This window comes from Amphiura filiformis, unplaced genomic scaffold, assembly GCF_039555335.1.
Source record: "Amphiura filiformis unplaced genomic scaffold, Afil_fr2py scaffold_597, whole genome shotgun sequence".
Classification (NCBI taxonomy): domain Eukaryota; kingdom Metazoa; phylum Echinodermata; class Ophiuroidea; order Amphilepidida; family Amphiuridae; genus Amphiura; species Amphiura filiformis.
In genome coordinates, this window is record NW_027306061.1 from 745129 (window position 1) to 767500 (window position 22372).

A 22372-nucleotide genomic window follows, 5' to 3' on the forward strand; every position below is an offset into this window, starting at 1 on the left:
GCGGCAGTAATCCAAACCAGTACGGAATGCGGAATCACAAGGGTGTCTCCACCACTCATGCAGAACAGAACTTGGACACACAAGCAGCATATATCGTTATTACAGATCTCAGTAAGGCATTTGACCGGATGGACAAAAAAACATCCTCTTGAGCAAGTTGATCGCCCTAGGGTGCGCGCATCTGTTGTTAGCTGGTCTGTCAGCTTTTTGGATGCAAGGGAACAATGTATACGCTATTGCAGACAAACTAGTGACTGGAAAACGCTGGTACTCGCATTTGCCCATTCAGTTTCGTCGCCATCATAAACGACGCGGCCATTGATACCTCATTGGTAACATTGATCTATCAATTATAAAACCTAGATCACGTGCTCAAACTTCCGTGTTGCATCCCCGGGTGCAGAACTGATCGTTGTAGAAATAGCCCAACCCAGACTGATTTGTGGAATAAAAAGGTGCCATAAATTTTCTGTTCGTGCAATTCCTCCTTTTTTCGTAATATTCTCGTATTGACAGATTTTATTATGTTGTTGGATTTGTATCGTAAATGTCTTCTTATTCTTTATCTACTTGAAAATTACCTGTTATTTGCTGCATATTTAGCCTATATATCAATTAGCTTGTCATGAACTATCTACTGAAGACAGCTAAGATATATATCACCACTTATCTACTGAAGATAGCATAAGATAGCAAATTACCTGTTTTTGCTGCATAATATAGCAATCTTCAACTATATACCGTTTTTTAAAACTCACATCTCAACTTCGGTCTAGCAAATGTCTTTTTGTTAACTACCTAGTGAAGATTGCAAATTATCTGTTATTTGCAGCATTATATTTAGGATATAGTCTATAGCAAATAGCTTGGAAATCAAAGATATTAATTAAGTGATATTTAGTTACAGGGTAGGCCTATAACCCGGAAAGAACTGTACTGTCGGATACTTTAATTTATGTGTATTTTATTCCCCTAAAAACATACAGAAGTAAATATAGTTGATGCTGTTGAAGAATAAAACAGCTACCATCAGTAGCGTTGCTATGATTTTAGTGTGAGGGAGCAAAGCAAAATTTTCGTCCCCATTTGACAATATTATCCCATTTTTAATCATTTTAAGGACACTTTACCCTTTGCCGTCCCCATTTTATCCCTGAATATTTCCTGTGGGGCAGTCCCCCCCCCCGCCGCCTCCCCCTGGCTACACCCCTGCCACATAATCAAAGCTTTAATAGGCTAAATATGCAGTAATTTGATACCTTGAGTAGTTTGCTAATTATAAGACATTTATTTCCTTCAGTAGATAATTGATAATAATATCTCTTGCTGTCTTCAGTAGATAGCTGGACAAGCTAATTGCTATACAGGCTAAATATGCAGCAAATAACAAGTAATACAGGGTATATTGTGCTACACGTACCATATGTAGATAGCTAATAACAGTAGATAAGTGACGATATACCTATATTAGATAGCCGAAGACAAATTCTTTGCTATATAGGCTAAATGTGCAACAAATAACAGGTACCGGTAATTTGCTATATGCCATCTTAAATATGTAGCTCATAACAAGATATTTACGATCTTCAGAAAATAATACGATGATATCTCTAGCTGGCTATCTTTAGTGCATAGCTGAAGACAAGCTACTTGCTATGTAAACTAATGTGAAGCAAATAACAGGCAACTTCCTATATTATGCTATCTTAAGTAGATAGCTATAACAAGACATTTACTACCTGCAGCAGATATGAGTGCATGTCTATAGCTGTCTTCAGTGGACAAGTTATTTGACAACTAATGACAAGTGATTTGCTATCTTAAATGGATATGTATACTAGCAAATAACGGGTTTATTTGCTATCTTCAGTAGATAGCTGAAGACCAGGGAGTTGTTGTCTTAAATAATTAGAGCTAATAACACTGTGCTATCTTCAGTAGATTGATAATGACACTTTGGTATATAAATGACAGCGAATGATTCAGAAGATGACCGAAGAGTCGAAGACATGTTAATTACAAGTATGTCGTTATCTTCAGTAGATAACTAATGGTGAGTTCTTTGTGTAATTGTCTTATTGAGGAGAAGGTTGTTAACATCGGCAGATATTTTAGTGAAAAAGTGCAAGAAACTGATTTAACAGAAAATGTACAAGAATGATTTTACAGAAGCAAAAGATAAAATATAATTATACGTATATAGCATTTATTGATTGGAATCATTTCAACCGTTGAGGTTGCTTTGCTCTTATACTAAATCTTCGATTTTGGTCTTATGCATCTAGCGACGTTTAGAAATCCAACTGGCAATATGCTGTAAGTAATCCAATTCACTGGTTTCATATCACGACAACCTCCTTACACACGCCAGATACATAGACAAGAAGCTACCGAGGATCATTATTAATGCTTGTGTCAATCAATCATCGATGTATCGATAAGGGATGCTGTGACATCTCGTTATCTATAATTCTGAGAAGAAACTGTTAAAATAAAAAGGATACTTTTCCTAAATTCTACGTCGCTGTGGAAGGATAAATTTTGGAGATATTTTGTACGTCACCTTGTGTTATTCCTGAGCCCGCAGACGACGTGGAATTAATGGCGGACCAAAATTATAACGACCAGAAGCGGATGATGATGGTGGATCGCGATGGATCGCACGATCCACCAGCGGACCGTCGTGCGGAGATCATTGGAGGTGAGTTCGGGTGTAAGAGTTATGTTTGAGGTAGTATGACATATTAATTAAATCAATAAATAGTCAGGTCTTTAGTATCGTCCGGGAGTGTATTATGTAACTCTGCAGCAGTACTTGCAATCGACCATCGTTTGGGGCGATGCTTGAAGAGCTATATGCTATCTCGGGATGATATCTACCGTAGATAACCAAATTTATTATTAAGCATGGTGAAACGTCAACATGAATATAAATAACAGCATGGTAAACAAACTTATTTTGCACCATAGTGAAGAAAGACAATTTAATTCTCCTTTTAAAAAAACCCCGAAAATTGTAGATAAGATTAAAACATGCATTTCATTTTACTACTGAGTGTTTTACCACTTTTAATTGTTTTAAAATTTTACATTTTACCACTTGATATTTGTTTGAAGTTTAGAATATCCTGTACCATTCACATAAATACAAGTGTAGGAACTGTTTGAAGGACAAAAAAAAGAAGAAAAAAAAAATCATGGGAGACCTGTTGTAACCATTATTTTAATCACATTTCACTCTGCTTTCTACAACAAACTTGACTATTTACAATTATGTAAGTTAGACCATCGTCACATGTGTACATTACAAATTATATTCATGTCCAACCATCAGGTAAATAAAATAATGGAATTTAAGTAAAATTAAAGATTGTATAAAATAATGGTTGTAAGAAAATCATGCCCATGATGTCTCAGGAAAATATTTACAAATATATTACTCTTAAAATTTTTTTTACAGATCAGTGACCGCATATTGAAAATGAATCCATAATTTAATTTCCTCATGTTTCAATTTTTACAACTGATTGACCATAAAATATTTATAATTATAAGCAATATTTTGCCACAATATTGACATAAGAAAGATTATATGAACTATACACTTCCACATGGTTTTTATATGGCATGTTTAAATATATATCAACTGCTCAGTGCCAGGGATGGGTACGGTAAGTGTAATAGCTGCCTGTGAACATTTGGCAATTTACACACAGTATATATCAAAGACAGAAAATCACATTATTTTGGGCAAAAAAATGAAAAATTGCATGCATTCTTTGTACCCCTCTTACTAAAAAAAAGGCTATTCCAGTTGAAATCCATACACCCCTATGGAAGACATTAACTTAATCTCCCATACAAGGGCATATTCCATATGGAGTCCCCAATTCAGGTAACCACATTTGAAATTCACACTCCCTGTGTGGAAGATTAAGGTCATATCTTCTACAGGGTGTGTATGGGTTTCAACTGGAATAGCCCATCCTGGTGTCACCACTGAATGAAGGAATTATTTCCTATTCAAAAATGAAACTCAAAGAGCAAACAGTGACTACAATTAGATGCAAACCTAGGAAAGTGAGAACATCCTATTTTCTACCTGCTCCTGTAATATTTCAAATGCTATTGGCACTGTTATTTTAAATGTTTACTAAAATTCCTTTGGAAGGAACAATTTAAAAAATATTTTTTTCAATTAAATCATTTCAATTATATGAAAAACCCAACAGATTTTTAAAAATACTTTGATTGTCTTTATTTTAATTTTACAAATTCGGCTAAGATACATCAAAAAGCAAAGTAAAATTACACAAATACATACGAAAGGAAACAAAAAAGACCCAATGCGTTAGCCTGGAAGAGTCAGAAGCATCAAGACACTGTCACCAAGAGGTGTGACTCCTCCAACCCATTACACATGACAATTTATGAGAGATATTTTACTGTGTCTGTGCGCACATGTATGGCTTAACATGCTTTACCACTTACATTAATTAAAAGGGCTCTGAGAAATTTTGCAGGAAAATCGAATGAGAAAATTTGACTTCACTTTGATAAATTGAATACGGTACTCAAAAAGCCTATAACGTACCCACTGAGCAGTAATAATTGTAAGAGACAAAAATCTATAAGACTGAAAAGACACATTATCATGTGAGCGCTGTGTTAAAGGCCTATTCAGTGATTTGCTCATTTGTAAAAATCATCAAAATTCATTTTTTGTACCTTTGTTAGTAGCATGGATGTGCTAACATAGCCTGCAAGTGAGTAAGCCAAATGCAGTGTAATAAGAGAAAATAGGCCATTTTACATAAATCAGTAATTTATCTGTAAGTGGATAATTTAGCTACATGTATTTGTATTGGACTTCCAAGTTTGTCAGTACTATATAGTTTTTTTTTTGTTTTGGCCACATTTTTCATTTCAAAAATACCTTTTAATGACTTACCCTTCACTTTTTTTAAGTAATTTGCAATTTGAATTTTTTATACAGTTTTACTGGGATCACTGAATGGGCTGCAAATACTTACACTGGTTGTGCATTGGGTGAATTCGTGACTAGACTAGAGCGCACTTATGTGAATTTATCCAAGTTCGGACTTTATTGACTCGATTAATAACATAAAACAAATAATTTTTGCAATTATAAGCCAAACAAACTTCAGTACGGGGGTACTTCCGACTTTGGAATTATCACAGGTACATGCTGTCTTCAGAAGATAGCATATTATTCATATTGTAATCCTCATCAGTTAAAACATCTTCTGTTGATAGCGCTGGCCACCTAGCATGCCTCAATCAAGTAATTTGTGAACTTCAAAAATGCAGCCAGTGTATAGGTTTAAAAAGTATGTCAAATCCATTAAAAACAACTGAAATTTGTGACTTATGATTGATAGTATCTAGATTAGTAAAAATTTATCACAAGTATGAATATTCATCTGAGGATATGTAAATAAGACTTCATACCATTACCGGTACTGGAAGAAAAAAATCTAAGGCTTTATTTAAGAAAGTTAAAGAGTGAAAACTTATTAATTAGTGGGAAGATTTTTGTGTTTAGAGGCAAAATTATCTTTTTGCTGGTTGTCATAGAGACTGAAGACAAGAACACTCCCATTCAGACTGAAAAGCTCTTGCTGCAAAATGGCATTTGGCTATTCCATTTGAAATCTGGCACCCCTGTGGAAGATATAAGAAAAGTCTAAACACAGAGGGATTATGTTCTTCAAATGGAATTGGCTATGCTGCATTATTTTGAAACCCATACTCTCTCTGTATATGACTTTGCCAATATCTTCTACAATTGGAGAGAGTATTTGAAATAAAAGTTACCTAATTATCTAATCTATTTGAAACTCATACTCAAAGGTAGCGCAAGCACAACAAATCAAGGGGTCCAATTTAATTTTTCTGGACCCTTTGGTATACCTGCAAAACCAACATTTAAGGGGTCCAATGAGAATTTAAGGAGTCCATCTGTACAAAATTCTAAAATTTGGAACTCGTCAAATATTCCAGTGAAATCATTACTGTTGTTGGCCTGTGGCGATTAGAAAGATTTACTGATCTTTTTATTTGTTTTATTTTTAATCGATGATTCTTGTACTGATTTACGCCTCTGAGCTCTGTGCATCATAAAATTTAGGAGTCCATACAGTTTTTATCATACCCTTTGGTCACTTTCAACTTGTGATTTAAGGAGTCCAAAATGGCCAAAAATCAAAAAATAAGGAGTCCCTGGATGTGAAGACTCCTTATATGCGACCCCTGCTTATACTCCCTCTGTGGAAAACTTTGCTAAACCATCCACAGAAGCAGTATGGATTTCAAATGGAATAACCGATACTTCTTAATCAACTTGTTCCACTATATTAGGCAAAAAAAAAGGTTTGTCTCAAAGCTTGTGTGCGCATTTGTAAAATTGCACGATTTGAAAAAAAAGAAATGTGGAAATTTTTTTTATTTCAAAATTTTTTTTATTTTATTTTTTCCGGAAACATTCAGCGAAAATCAGATTGTTTTCCTCAAAATACCATAAAAATACCAAGTCGGGAATAAAAAAAAAATCGCATTTCCCATTTGTTTTCAAACCACTCATGAGCTTTGAGACAGACCTTTATTTTTTTTGGCCTTATGGTCTAATTAGCACAAAAAGCTTCCTACATTTACACAATTAAATTGCCTTAAAAATTAAATTAAGTATTCAGGTTGTTTAATTAGTCTAAAACTTCATTTTACACCAAAGCCCTCTTAGCAAAATTAAACAACACCTACTTTACAACTAATTAGACCAAGGAAAAAGTCTGTCACAGAAATCTATGTACCTACTTTGCTGTATAAATGTAATATTAGATTTTTTATCATAAAATGGGCAGAATCTGTAGTTTTTATTTTGTGAGTAGTTTTTCTTTCTAATTGTCAGAACATAAACATATGTTTTAACTACAAGTCTTATGGTTGCTACTAAAACATATTTTGTAGATGAATTTTTTGTCAAATATGGCCATGAATTTTGGTATAATGTGCTATTACATAAAATGGGTGTAGGTAAAGACATATGGATATAAAATGTGAAAACTCATATATTTTGTTGCGGTATTTTCAGTTTTAAGAGGGAGTTTCAACCTTTTACCCTAAATTGGGAAGATTTCGTTTTACAAGAATTGTTTTCTTAAATAATATGTCAACATTGGCACCTTCTTAACCCGCACCCTTACCAGTGTTTCTGAAAAAGCACACTGTGACCCAATGATAGCTTTGAAATCACTATCAGCGTGTTTATAGTGAATATACCGCATTTTGAGTACGGTAAACCGTATACGATATACCTTATATATATACAAAAACTCTTGCTGTTTATAGTGAGACACAGTTACTGCACAAATTATATACCACATTACGGTACATTTGCAAAGACCCCAAGGTCACACGGGGAATGTGTAAATATTGTGACGCAAGCTATAAACAGCCCATTCAACAGTATGATCATGGCGGCTAACATATGTAGCTTCTGTTTTAAGAAGTGTTCTGAATGTCCTTCTCGCATGCATCATGAAGAAGTTGCTACTTCCAGTAATACAGCACATAATTTATCCTTGTGTGTTTATAGTGCAAATATCTTGTGCCAATGTCCTTTGGTTGAGAAGGATATCGATGTGCGGTACATACAAATACAACTAGTGTTTATAGTGAGCAAGTATCTGGATAATTTCTTACCGGATAGAAATACCGCAATGTACTGCACAGACTGCTCCCACTATAAACATGATAGCTTTGAAATCACTATGGTTACTATGCTTTATTAAAAATTCAAATTTTAAATAATTCCTGCAGGGTTGTCAAAAGATTCACAGAATTGCAGCAAAGGTACTGCAGTTAATATTGGGCTATTCTAGTTGAAATCAATACACCCCCATGGGAGATATGACCTTAATCTCTCACTCAGAAGGTGTAGATATTAAATAGTCACCCATTCAGGTAACCCCATTGCACACCCTGTGTGTGAGATTAAGGTAATGTCTTCCATAGGGGGTGTGAGGATTTCCACTGGAATAGCCCATTGATGACAGGGGCATAACCAGAGGGAGGCAAATTTTTCCCCAAAAAATATTTTCAGGTAAAATTGGGAAACAAATAGATTTGTTGTTGTTAATTAGTCCTCTTAGGATGCACCCTCTGATTGGGACGAAATTCTTAGTGACCAGGTTTTTACCTAATGAATACCAAAGCTGCTTGCACTCATGTCCTATGAGCATAATGAACTCAATGCTTCCAAATTATTTTGGAGTCCAAAAATCCTTTTTCACTACTCTGAATCTGCATAAGGTGTAGCCAATGTGCAAGTCAGGCTATCCCAGACTGATTAACAACATGTTCCCCAAATTAGCTCAATTTAACATTATGTCGCAGCCGATTTATTTTCTTGCAGCAGGCATGTTCCAAGAAGGCCAATTGGATATAAGAATACAATTTGTCTGATGCCACTAATACAGTACTTGGAGGTTTAACCATGGGGCTGGCAGTGGGGCACATAAGCGCCAATCCGGCTTGAAATGTGGGGAGGAATCAGCCAAAATTGTCAAAAAGTGGCTGAAAAGAATAAAAAATGGGTAATTTTGCCGAAAGGTGCAGGGGAACACGTCTCTGTTGTATTACAGAAGGGATTCAATTATTACAGACAGCTAGAATGGTTGACATTAGCCATTATGTGTTTTCTTTTGACCAGGAGGAACTGTTGGTTTATTTCATTTTGTGTATATTTCAAATATTTCAAGTCAACCCCTTTTTGGATTCTGCCCGCTCCTTTGGGTTCCCATCCAACCAGGACAAATACTTGACCTTTGGCCCCCCCTTGACACCTCCCGTCTCAGCCATTATGTGTTTTCTTTTGACCAGGAGGAACTGTAGGTGTATTTCTTCTTTTTTTTGTATATTTTTAATCTTTTAAATTTGTTTAAAGAATTTTCAACAGAAAAAAATTGGGTGATATTATGCTTTTTTCTTAAGTCAGTCAGGTTACAGTAAACAATTTTTTTCTTAGGCGATCCCCGCGATAGCTTATAGTATGGAAAGCAGGGTTATCAATGATATGTTGCTTGTTTGGATCACCGGATACCTTACCTTATTCCTCAATCAATAAGCCAATCAGAATACCACTTTTTACATGCACACTCATGCAACACATCGGCAAAATAATGCAAAAGAATCATGTCCGGGACTGTAGGTAGCCCCATTGTATGTTACCATGTGTTAAACAATACCTCTATTATAGAGCACCTCGCAGGCAACACTCACATTTCAGCTTGGTGCCTTACGACTCTGTAAACCGACACATCTTGGGTTGATTATAATACGTTGTAAGCAACACGCATGATAGTTATTGACAAGACAAGCGTTTATTTCTCTACGAAGCAGTGTAATATGTTAAATTTATGACACTTTTAATATCAGATATGAATTTTAGTGCATTGGAATCAATAAATGACAGTTTTTGTTTTTCATCAGTAAGTAAGCTTGCTATGGGAACATGGGATATTGTAATTTCAGTGTGTGTGTGGGGGGGCCTGTGGTGTATGTGGGGAGGGGTATTTTTGTGCTCATGTTGGGTACGTTTGTAACCACCCCAACCGGGGATGCACACATGAAAAACCACAGTTGAAATGCAAACCTCCTTGAACTGCGGACATTTCTGGTGCCAGGACATACCCGGTTGGCCCAAATTGCATGTTAAAGCATATACACGAGTCCGCAGTTACCCGGTATAGGACGGTCCTTGGTTGGATGGTGATTTCTCAAATGTGGCCCAGTTGGATAGTAAAAAAGTTAAATGTGTGTGTCCCCGTTTGTAATTGTATGGTCTTTTCTCAAACGTGTGTGTGTGTCCCCACTAATAAATAGACAAAAAGACATAATTGGCAAATGGAATGTTTTTATTACCTTTGCCTTAATGCCCAAGCAGGCTGTGTTTCAGAGGGGGTGGGGGTGGGGGGGGGTGGGTTTCCCCTCCAGTTTGTGATTTTTTTTTAAATCACTGAATTTGGTGATACATAATTTTTTGATCTCAACCATGACCACCAGTGGTCGATCCTTCATGTAATTATTTCATGTAAACTAATCCAAACTCTAACCCTAATCCTAACCCTAAGCCTAGTCATAATCCTAATCCTAACCCTAACCCTAATCCTAACCCTAATCCTAACCCTAATCCTAACCCTAATCCTAACCCTAATCCTAACCCTAATCCTAACCCTAAACTAACCCTAACCTTAACCCTAACCCTAACCCTAATTTCGTGTAAAATGACACGAAGGAATGACCCAACCAGTTGCGTATAGATTTCTATTGGACATTGGGTGGGGGATGGCGGTCACCTGCAAGTGGTTGGGAGGCTCATACCGTATCTATGCGGCTAAACACTTCCCTGGCAAACTATCCTTTTCTCTTGTTGCGTTTATATTCCATTTTCTCTGGTATCATTAAATTGATCCCAAATTTTGTTTGCTCTTGGTTGGTGATGCATAACTCTATTTCTTACTTTAAAAATACCTTACTAATGATAGGCTTATTCATATTTGAGTATAATATTGTTGCGTAATCAGAAGAGAGAATAAATTGGAACAATTTTCATGTATTTATCATTGTTTGTATATAATATAAATAAAAGGGGTCCAAGAATTTACCCTTGTGGTACATCACAACTTATATTCTAAAATTTAAGCTTTAAAAATAACATAATTATTAACATTTACAATTTTTCCAAATGTTCGTGTAATATCATCGTAAGGACAATTTGTTTCTAAAATATTTTTTATGATTGGTCACATGATTAAGAATATTTCAATAAACATGTTAATTAAACAGCTTGTTAGACCAACATTTTCATTATTTTGTGATGTGATTTTTTTCTGCCATGGCTTGATACTTCTTGTAGTTTTCGAACCTAGTTACAGCTTGATGAATGTACGCACATGGTTCACTAATGCCAAGTTAATATTGTCTTGTTTAAAAAACGTTAATCAGTTTAAAAAACGGACATAGCCCAGGGGGACACAGGTGCCTACAAGTTCATAAAATTACAATCTTTGTAAAATGTTATTTAAATCTGGAAAATGTTTAGAGTTATTTAGAAGGGTAGGGTTTCATTTAAAATGTAAATCCCTTTAATTGACCACAGCTCAAAGAAAGTGCACACCTGGTTCACTTAGGTCAAGTTAACGTTTTTCTTTTTTTTACATAATGTTAATCAGAATGCAAATTTGCATAAAGTGCACACAGGTGCCTACAATTTCATAAAATTACAATCTTTGTAAGATATTAATCAGAAGAGAAAATATTTGGATTTATTTAGATGGAATGTTTTCATTTAAAGGTTAAAACCATTTAATTGAATTGTAATTGTAGATGCATTTTCACAGCAAACACAAAACATTTTTAAAATTCTCACTGCACAGATTTTTATCACCACTGCACAAACATGCCAGGAGGCACATTAAAATAGCCTATGGTCCCCGGTTGCCATTGTTTACAATTATTTAGGGTGTAGGTGTGTGTTTGCAAACACAGGCAAATGAGGACAGATTCATGAGAAATGTGTGTGTAACAGCACATGAACTGTGAATGTCCAAGGTTCAGATCGAAAATAGCATAAAGATGCATTTTAACAATCATGCATCCACGATGGGCAAGTCCAGTTGAAATCCATACCTACTATGGAAGACATGACCTTAATCTTTCACACAGGGAGTGTGTGAATTTCAAATGGGGTTACCTAAATGGGCAGCTCTATCTGATATCTACACCCCCTGTGTGGGAGATTAAGGTCATGTCTTCCATAGGGTATATTGATTTCAACTGGAACAGCCCAATTAGAGGTGTAGGGTTAGGTCTGCACTCCACTACAATGTTAAAACCCAAACAGCCCATGGTAAGACAAATACATCTCAAATGCATATCAATAGTGAGGCAAGAAAAGCTCAAATTATTTTAATTTTTTTTGATCAAAACCCACATTTGCAGGTTTAAAAGAATTCTAAAAGCCTTCGGATATCCTATCATGATGCATGATAGCGAATTCCAATTTACATTTTAAAAACAATATTAGTGTGCAACATCAACAGGAACTGGATCTGAACTTCCATCACTACTGGGGTATTAGTGCAAGAAAGCGCTTTCTGCAATAGCTGCCCTGTATACATTTGGCAATTTCTGCATTCTATATTGTACATGTATGACACCTGGCAGCTATTGCAGATAAGGCATTCTTGCCCTGAACCCACAACTAAACACTTAGAGGCAACATTATCCTTTATTTTGCATCATCAATCACATATAATTATATTGTGCATTCAGTTTGTATTCAAAACATACAAACAAAACAGAAAACAGACAGTAATGATAATATTCTTCTAGGAGTATTGCACACAACTACCCAGCAAATGCACAATGTTTTATAGAAAAGGTTTAAATGATGGGTTATATAAAGTGTGTAAAAGCATTTTAATAACATTAATAAAACATTTTTGGTAAACGTGATGCATAACATTCTAACGGAATGTTATTTAACTGTATGTTGACAAAATATTTTGCAAAATGTATGCCCAAAATATCTAACAATAACATTTTAAAAACATATTCATGATCTTTATATAACTCGATGTTTTTAAAATGTTTTCAGTAAACGTTTTAAGAGCATTTTTTTGTATTTGCTGGGTATACACCAGATTGGTTTTTAAGAAATTGTCACAAAATTTCCAGGGCTATCACAAGAACTATATACTAACTCAACATAAGCTTGTTTGTACTCATTTTCATGCAGTTTCATGCTGATTCAAAATATGGTCATAAATTTCAACAATTTTGAATTTTTAACAATATTGTAAAATTTTGAAAATTGACCACACCACTTGACATCAACATCCAAAGGCTTAAAAAATCCCATAACATATGTGCTTGAGTCTCTACTGTAGGGTGGTGTGTTGGCTATGCTAAATTTGCTAATATTAACACTCTGAATGCCTCCATTGTGAATTGCACTTGACATATTCAATTTATCACTTCATTCGTCAAAAATGTCCACTTTTCGTGACATTTTTATAAAATCGGTATAACATGTATTAAAGGGAGTATAGATATGTTTAATATTAATTAGGTGAATTTAGAGATTAAGCTTTTATATGGAAAGAGATTAAAAACAAACAGTAGAAATTTGTAGTGCTACGACCTGTGAGTCGCTCAGTGGAAAGACTTGGGGTGAATCATCAGACTTACTAAACGCAATTCAAGCTGGGTGTCGGTACTATGCCGTAGTATTGCTTAAGCACACATGTATGCGTGGAGGGGAAGGTAAGGCATCGATATCTACATGGTCCGTGGGTTATTCACCTAGCATCTCACTCCTCAAGGGAAAGAAGAAATGATTGCTTATGATGTCACTGGTGAATTAACAAATGTCGAGTGAGCGGCCAATACGGCAAATCTCAAATTCCATTGCAGCGAATTATCCTTTTGTAATGACCGCTGTCTAGGGTTTGAGGACTTCAACAGTTTTTTAATGTCAGGAAAGTGTCTGTAGGTTGTTTTTGTCTGCACATGTATGAAAGATGTAGCTTACAAATACAAGTATATTAAATAAATAACAATCTAGATCAAACAGATAGATAGTAACAACAGATAAATAAAGCTATATTTAACAGTCCATTGCATTAATAACTGCTATTTATTAAAAAGCTATTTAATAAAAGCTATCTTCAGAAGATAGCAATACCGGATAATATTAGTTACCTTCAATTAAAGTTGAATAAAGCTATCTTCTGTAGATAGTAAAACTAGATAACAAAAGCTATCTTCAGTAGATAGTAACACCATATATAATCAAAGCTATCTTTACATGTTTTTTACAGAAATATTTCTATATCAGTGTAATGTGTGAAATAATAATACTTCCATATATATGAAATAATAAATGTGATATCATAATTGAGTGATCAGTACATGATATTGAGGTCTTAGAGCCAGAACTAGCTATGTCCACAATTACATGTTACTCATTTCGGCAACAAATGGACGGTTAATTCGGTTACGGTTCGCTATCTCTAAGGTTCGCTATCTCTAAGGTTCGCTATCTCTAAGGTTCGTTATCACTAATTACGAAAAAGGTTCGCTATACCTAAGGTTCGATATCACTAATTTTGAAAAAGGTTCGGTATTTCTAAGGTTCGATATCACTAATTTTAAATAAGGTTCGCCATCTCTAATTTTAAATAAGGTCCGCTATCACTAATTTATTGAAGGTTCGCTATCTCTAAGGTTCGCTATCACTAATTTAAAATAAGGTCCGCTATCTCTAATTTTAACAATCCCGGTATCCCTAAGGTTCGCTATCTCTAATTTTACATAACGTCCTCTATCTCTATGGTTCGTTATCTCTAAGGTTCGCTATCTCTAAGGTTCGCTATCACTAATTTCAAATAAGGTTCGCTATCTCTAATTTTAAATAAGGTTCGCTATCTCTAATTTTAAATCAGGTTCGCTATCTCTAATTTCAAATAAGGTTCGCTATATCGGTCCTTATTTAAAATTAGAGATAGCGGACCTTATTTGAAATTAGAGATACCGGACCTTATTTAAAATTAGAGATAGTGGAACTTATTTAAGATTAGTGATAACGAACCTTAGGTATAGCGAACCTTAATCGAAATTAGTGATAACAAACCTTAGAGATAGCAAACCTTAATTATTTAGGGATAGCGAACCTGAAACAAAATTAGTGATAGCGAACCTTAGGTATAGCGGACCTTTATTGGAATTAGTGATAACTTGAACCTTAGAGATAGCGAACCTTCAATAAATTAGTGATAGCGGACCTTATTCAAAATTAGTGATAGCGAACCTTATTTTAAATTAGTGATAGCGAACCTTATTTATAATTAGTGATATCGAACCTTAGAACTAGCGAACCTTATTCTAAATTAGTGATATCGAACCTTAGAAGTAGCGGACCTTTTTTAGGTATAGCGAACCCTTTTCTCTATTAGAGATAGCGGGATTCTGATCTCCATAGACTTTACACGTTAGTGATAGCGAACCTTAGAGATAGCGAACCTTAGAGATAGCGGACCTTAGAGATAGCGGGATGTCACCGGTTAATTCTGCCCTTTATAATAATATAAGTGACTTTGGGGTATGTACATGGTCACTTGCATCTAACTAACCATACTAACTGTTTAAGTGACCTTGCATAATACCCCAAAGTCACTTGCATTTATTATGGAGGGCAGAATTAACCATCCATTTTTTTGCCAAAAGCATGTAATTGTGGACATAGCTACTTCTGGCTCTTAAAGCCCTCGATATATACCTTTCGGTTATAGCAGTTTATTAAGTTAATAACAATAACTAGATCAAAAACATTCAGTAAATAGCAGCACCAGATAATTAAAGTTATCTTTAATAATCCATTGCATTATCTTCAGTAGATAACAATGTTACTTATAAAAAAGCTGTCTTCAGAAGATAGCAATACCAGATAATATAAGCTATCTTCAGTAGATTTATCGAATAAAAGATATCTTCAGTCAGTAGATAGTAACATTAGATACTGAAAGTTATCATCAGTAGATAGTAGCACCAGGTTACCAAAGCTATCTTTACATGTATTTTTACGGAAATTTTTCTAACAGTGTAATTTGTGAAATATACACTTCCAGATATGAAATAATAAATGTGAAATCACAATTGTGTGAGCAAGCATATTAATCACATCTTTATATTTGCAATGTATGAATAGATGCTCTATAAAAGCAACATTACAATTATCAGACTTGGGTGACAGACTGACAGTACATGATATTTCCCTTTTTGGTTATAGCGGGTATTTCAGACACTGAGTGTCTATACTATACAATATTCCACATAAGCTGGAATGGTTGCATACATCATTAGCATTAGAAAACTAGTTTTTACCTCCTAGAGGAATGACTCAAACAGGCTATTCCGTTTTAAATTTGCCATACCCCTGTGGAATGTTTAAAAAAGTCTTCCACAGAGGGAGTATGTTTTTTTTATGGAATTAGCTAGAGTTCATTATTTTGAAACCTATGCTACCCCTGTATATGGCTTTACCTATATCTTCTACAACTGGAGTAAGTATTTCAAATAGAAGTTACCCGAATTGTCCATTCTATTTGCAACACATACTCCCTCTGTAGAATAATTTAGCTAAATCTTCCCCAGAGGGAGTATGGATTTTAAATGAAATAACCCATTTGTACAGACACCTGATAGTTGAAATCAGCTATTATCTGATCCATCTGACTGAAGAAAAACCCAATAGCTTGACCAGCATTTTTGAATGGCCAGACTCTATATGGCATCTGCAATTACAATAAGTGGGCTCATATTTAGCTGATGAAATCATGGCTAGAGTTCTTTGACAGAATTGAGAAGGAAAGATATCTTGAAAATCTTCAAAAACACTCAATTTCTATCCACCTGTCATTTACTTACAAAATTAATACCAGAAATATTACTATACTATTTTTCGTCTTGGGGACAGTCCATGTCGAAACAGATTGAGTGTACACCCACCCTCTTGGATTTTGCTCTCCTTTGGCTCAGGGGTACCTTTCATGGATCCCTAGGTGAGGTCACAAGAAAAAATTCAAATTCCATTTCGTTTGCGAATGGCGCGCAATCAAAGTTTGGCGACCTCGACCAAAATTGTGAATTTAAGGTGTCCAACTGACAAAGTTCTCTCTTTGAGGGCACTTTCTTCTTAATTGAATCAGTTGTGATCCTCTTTTTGAATGTGGTCACTCACTGGCTGTGTCTGAAATACCTAATGCCAAAAAAGATAGATTTCGGTGTTTCGTTGGGATTTCAGACTGGGTCAAAATCAGCACTTCGTACTGTGCAATCAAATTATCTTGATTTTGAAGGACCCATGATAATGTCACAGTGCACTTATAGGTCCTAATTATGTTCAGAATGGATTAACCATATGCCAATGTCTATGAGCAATTCAAAAAAAAGAGAAATTTCTGGACCCCTACAGAATTTTAGGCCACCCCTAAAGTGGTTCAGCCACAAATGGCACTTAAAGTCGGCAAATTTTGACCCCTAATAACTTTAGGTGTACACCAGATATGAATTTCTAGTCTTTTGCATCTGAAAGAATGTAGTTTAATGTTACTAGGAACATAAGATTTGTTTTGTATTTTTGTGTTTTAGTATTAAGTTGACGCTTTCAAAAATAGTCATTTTTGCCTAACATACCATGCATACAGGATACGGTACAAAATGCCAATTTTAGTATGATATTTTTTTATATTTTTGATCACTTTATAGCCATTTGTATTATTTATCCTGATATTTCAAGTTGCTCTTGAGTCAAGTAATAAGAAAAAAATACTTTCTAATCCTCTGTATGGATTTTTAAGGGGGTCAAAAATGCACTTCCTGGCAACAATGCACATGCAAAGTACAGGTTATGGGGGTCAAATTTTCAGAATGCTCACAATTATGTCAAGTAATATATCAAATTACTCGTATGGTCATGAGGATACCAAAAATGTATAGTTTGTTATGTGTCAGACCTTTCAGGAGGCGCTATGACGAAAAAATGTTCATAGGTCAACGACCTTTTGAAAGTATCAAAACACAAAAAATACAAAACAAATCTTATGTTCCTAGTAACATTAGACTACATTCTTTCAGATGCAAAAGACTAGAAATTCATATCTGGTGTACACCTAAAGTTATTAGGTGTCAACATTTGCCGATTTTAAGCGCCATTTGTGGCTGAACCACTTTAGGGGGGGCCTAAAATTCTGTAGGGGGTCTAGAAATGTCTCTTTTTTTGAATTGCTCATAGACATTGGCACATGGTTAATCCATTCTGAACATAATTAGGACCTATAAGTGCACTGTGGCATTATCATGGGTCCTTCAAAATCAAAGATAATTTGATTGAACAGTATGAAGTGCTGATTTTGACCCCCTCTGAAATCCCAACGAAATTCAAATCAATCTTTTTGGCATTAGGCATTTCAGACACAGCCAGTGAGTGACCACATTCAAAAAGAGGGTCACAACTGATTTAATTAAGAAGAAAATGCCTCTCAAAGAGAGCGCTTTGTCATTTGGACACCTTAAATTCCCAATTTTGGTCAAGGTCGCTAAACTTAGATGGCCCGCCATTCGGAAACAAAATTGAATTTGAATTTTTTTCTTGTGACCTCACCTAGGGGTCCATGAAAGGTACCCCTGAGCCAAAGTAGAGCATAATCCAAGAGGGTGGGTGTACACTCAGTCTGTTTTGACATGGACTGACCCCTTGGCAAGCCAGTGATGTCAACATGTTCATGTGCCCATCTTTGCAGCATTTGTGTGTGTGTGTGTATGCCAGAACTTTGAGCAGTCTGGTCCGACTGCCTGATCAGGAAATACTGCCGAGTCAGACAGCATGTTGCCGAGTCAGGCAACACAGGCTTTGGTAAACCTTCCGAATTTGACAGACTAAGGACTAAATTGTTCATGGTGATTTTTATAAAAGATCAGTGGAAATTTTACTTTGACACACATGAGCTACATGTAAGTTAACAATTTTTCACCGGGCGAAGAAAAAAATTCCACCGTGAGGAAAATAATTTAAATAACAAAACAATTTTTAACAGTTTTTTAAAAATTTGATTTTAATATGCAAATTAACTTTATTTTAACTAAAATTGATGAAAAAATACTACTAATTGTACATCCATTGATAATTTTATATATTTACCTACTTATTTACTCTAAACCAAGAAATAACGGTATATTAAAAGATGCTCTATTTAAGCAGCGCACAATGAAATTCGCACTGACACTACAAACTCGCCAAGGTAAAAAAATAGTATATCCTAAAAATTAGACATCATTATTTCTACTTCTTTTATGAAAATATTTTTGTTGGTCAACCAGCTAATGTCGACTACATTTATAAATACGTGTTTATAAATATACAGGTGGCCAATGGGCGCGACATGCCAAGACCAAAGTGTGACCAAATCATCACGCTATTGACCACAGCACAGAAAAGGATAGGAACTGTATAGATAAATATCATCAAAATTTAATAATTACTACACATTAGGCCTAAAAGAAAAATTGTTTGATTGGCGTAACCCGACCGACCCTAAAAATAGGCCCGACCCTAGACTTTTTTCTTATTTTTTTGCAAAAATGGATAAAAAAAATAAAAAGGTTAAAATTTAAAAAAAGAAAAATTGTGATTTTCAGCTTAAAATGTGTGTAAAAAAAAATTAAAAAAAAAAAAAAATTGCCGACCGACCAACCCTAATTTTTTTTTCATGTTACGCCAATCAAAAAATTTTTTTAGGCCTTAGGGAATTCTGAATGTTTGATGTGTTATAAAAAAACAACATTTTGAAAAATACACAGAAATGTTTACAATAATATTAAAAGTTGAACAAAATATGGAATTTTGCTACACTCCTGGGCTGCACTATCTGGTGCGCCTTTGCATTCAAATGTACAGGAAGACCACCTGTGCCACCTGTGCCAGCTGTGCTGAAGGTCACTTCCAAACTCTTACAAGCTGACGCTGTTATGGCCGTACAGAGGTGGTCACATGCATTCAAATGTACAGGAAGACCACCTGTGCCAGCTGTGCTGAAGGTCACTTCCAAACTTGATGCTGTTATGGCCGTACGGAGGTGGTCATGTGCGTATTTATAAATATAATTGAAGTATACTGTTTACTTTGCTCTAGCACAAAATTGAAGTATAATAGTAATCGCATTTTATGAGGATTTCAAAGAATGGATGTCAATGACATGAGATAGGAATCAATTTATTTCCTGCTGTAATTATGTTTTCTCTCTGGCCAAGTAAGCAGTCATGTCAACAAACTAAAAACCTTTGCTATAACTCTTCTCATGTGGGTGTCAACTGCAGACGACGACAAGTCTCAAAAAAATTGAAAAATTGAAAAAAATTAGAGATGTAAATTTTCATGACCATATTTGGATTCAGCATGTAAAATGCATTACAATGTGAACAAACAAGCCTAGTATTGGTTCAGTGGTTCTTGAGATGGCTCTTGATATTTTGAGAAAATATCTCAAACCTTCAGACTTTTTATGTTGAGCCTATATGTCTAGCACGCAGAGCATTAACAGATGCCTGGGGGATCTACTTTATATAAAGACTAGGGTACAGCAATGTACGCATACACTGCACATGTGTACATACATGTTAAACATTCGCACACTTACCCCTCTGTACACCCCCACTGCTTGAATTAATGGATGTAACTACATAACTATAATAATGGAGATCGACCGCTAATTGTGTAGGCAAAGGGCATAGAGGGAGTTGACTATGCCCGTCACCGAGGGCAATGGGCATAGTCAAAGAACTATCAATGTAGCCTACTTTTAGCCAATTAGATTACAGGAATCTATATGATAGGTATAATAAACATCTCAAAAAAAGTAACTAACCACCCTTAAATAATGACCATTATTCAAAAACAGGCGATTGTATTACAAATCTGTCAAATGCGTTGGAAGCAGAATTTATTTCTGCACATTTTGACACCTCAATTGTAGCAATTGACTAAATGTTGACGTCACAGCGTACATTTAAATCAATGTAACCCCCGATTTGAAAGTTGCAGTAAATTGCATTGATTTTGCATTCAGGATAATGGATGGAAATCTGTGTAATGATATCTGAGTGTTTTTGTATTGTATGGAAGCTTATGTAAGTGCAACTTTCGAATCTGGACCTCACTACATTAAATTGACCGGTGTTTTATTGTTTTCTGGGGTATCATATCAAATGAGGTGTCAAAATGCGCAGAAATAAATTCTGCTTCCAACGCATTTTACAGATTTGTAATACAATAGCCCTTGTTTGAATAATGGCCATTAATTAAGTGGGGTTAGTTACTTTTTTTGAGATGTTTATATTCATTCTAATGAGAATTTTTTTCACATTGCATCTGTTTTAAAAATAGAAAATGCTCCCATCCTCTATTGCAAGTAGGTCCTCATCTATTTGAAGAGACAAAATTCAAAGGGAGAAAATTTGTCCCTGCTGATCTGCTACAAAAACAAAACTTTATCAAATATGCACACTTTGAAAAGTTGCAGTTTCAATGTTGGAATGGGCCAAAATAAGGTTTATTTTTGCCTAAAATAGGCTAAATGGAAGATGCACATCAAAAATATTGGTAAACCTTGTACTGCTATATCAAAAGATTTAACCCCATGAGAACTACCTGCCGATTGGCCAAAAAGAAGTTTTCATTATCAAATGGCCCAATCAGCAATATTGTTAGAATAATTTTACCACACACAAAAATTGGGGTGAATTATTTGCAAAGCTTCATTCTGATTGGTGATTAAAGTGAAGATATCATGTAATTGACCAATCAGAGGTAATGTTTAGGCAGGTAGTGCTCAGGGGTTAAAATCTATATGAAAAATATCGTCGGCCATATCACATACTGACGTATTCGATATTTTTAACATTTTTGAGAAAATTGGTATATTAGTTTGTTATGTTCTACTCTATATATTCACCAAAAACCATGCCTCAAAGTTGCTTAATTAGTAAGATATTTAATTAATTTAATTACGTCACAAAAACTTGAAATGTCTGCATCATGTATTTGCCGATCACCTATACTGCGCAAGCCCAGTATATTGTATCTGCAATTTGAAGAATTTGCCGTTTCACATACTGACATATTTGCGCTTACGTGTTTGCGACTCTGTCATTGCGCCGCAAAATTGCTGTTTTGTCCTTTCACATACTGACGTATTTGCACAACTGTTTCACATACTGACATATTTGCATGACGTATTTGTCTTTTGAACGGTGAAATTGACATTAGTCCTTTTCACATAGTGACGTATTTTATTGAATATTGATTTTTTGCAGAATAAGTTATGCTCTGATAGTGATAAGTGAATTATATTGAAAATATGGTATATTTTAACCAAGATTATGCAGCAAATGAAAATCGCTAGATTTTCAAGTTCGATTTTCTCAAAATGCGTATTTTGCAAATACGTCAGTATGTGATACGGCCGACGATATGTTGTAGTGAGTACAAACAGGCTAGTGTTGGTTTAGTGACTCATAGAATCATATAACTTTGCAGTTTTATTTTGCTAGACTTTCGGAGTGAAACATAAGCCTTGCAAGGAAGGCATTATAGTCGGCTAGAGAGAGCATTAATGAATTCTATACAGGTGCCATGAAACACAATACATGCTATGGCTTCAGGGCCATATTCTATCTTCATATAACTTGATGAATGTGATGCAGTCAACTTAAGTTTTACAAATATAATTGCTTG

The 22372-nt window shown here is 35.0% G+C and overlaps 1 protein-coding gene across 1 annotated transcript in view; it reads left to right on the forward strand.

The window, feature by feature from the left end:
- The first annotated feature begins 2395 nt into the window (after nucleotides 1–2395).
- LOC140145740 (stomatin-like) overlaps nucleotides 2396–22372 on the forward strand; it is a 286314-nt gene continuing 266337 nt past the window's right edge. The window contains exon 1 of the mRNA XM_072167420.1: nucleotides 2396–2701. Within this exon, the coding sequence (XP_072023521.1) occupies nucleotides 2602–2701 (100 nt within the window). The 5' untranslated portion in view covers nucleotides 2396–2601. The remainder of the gene's footprint in view (nucleotides 2702–22372) is intronic.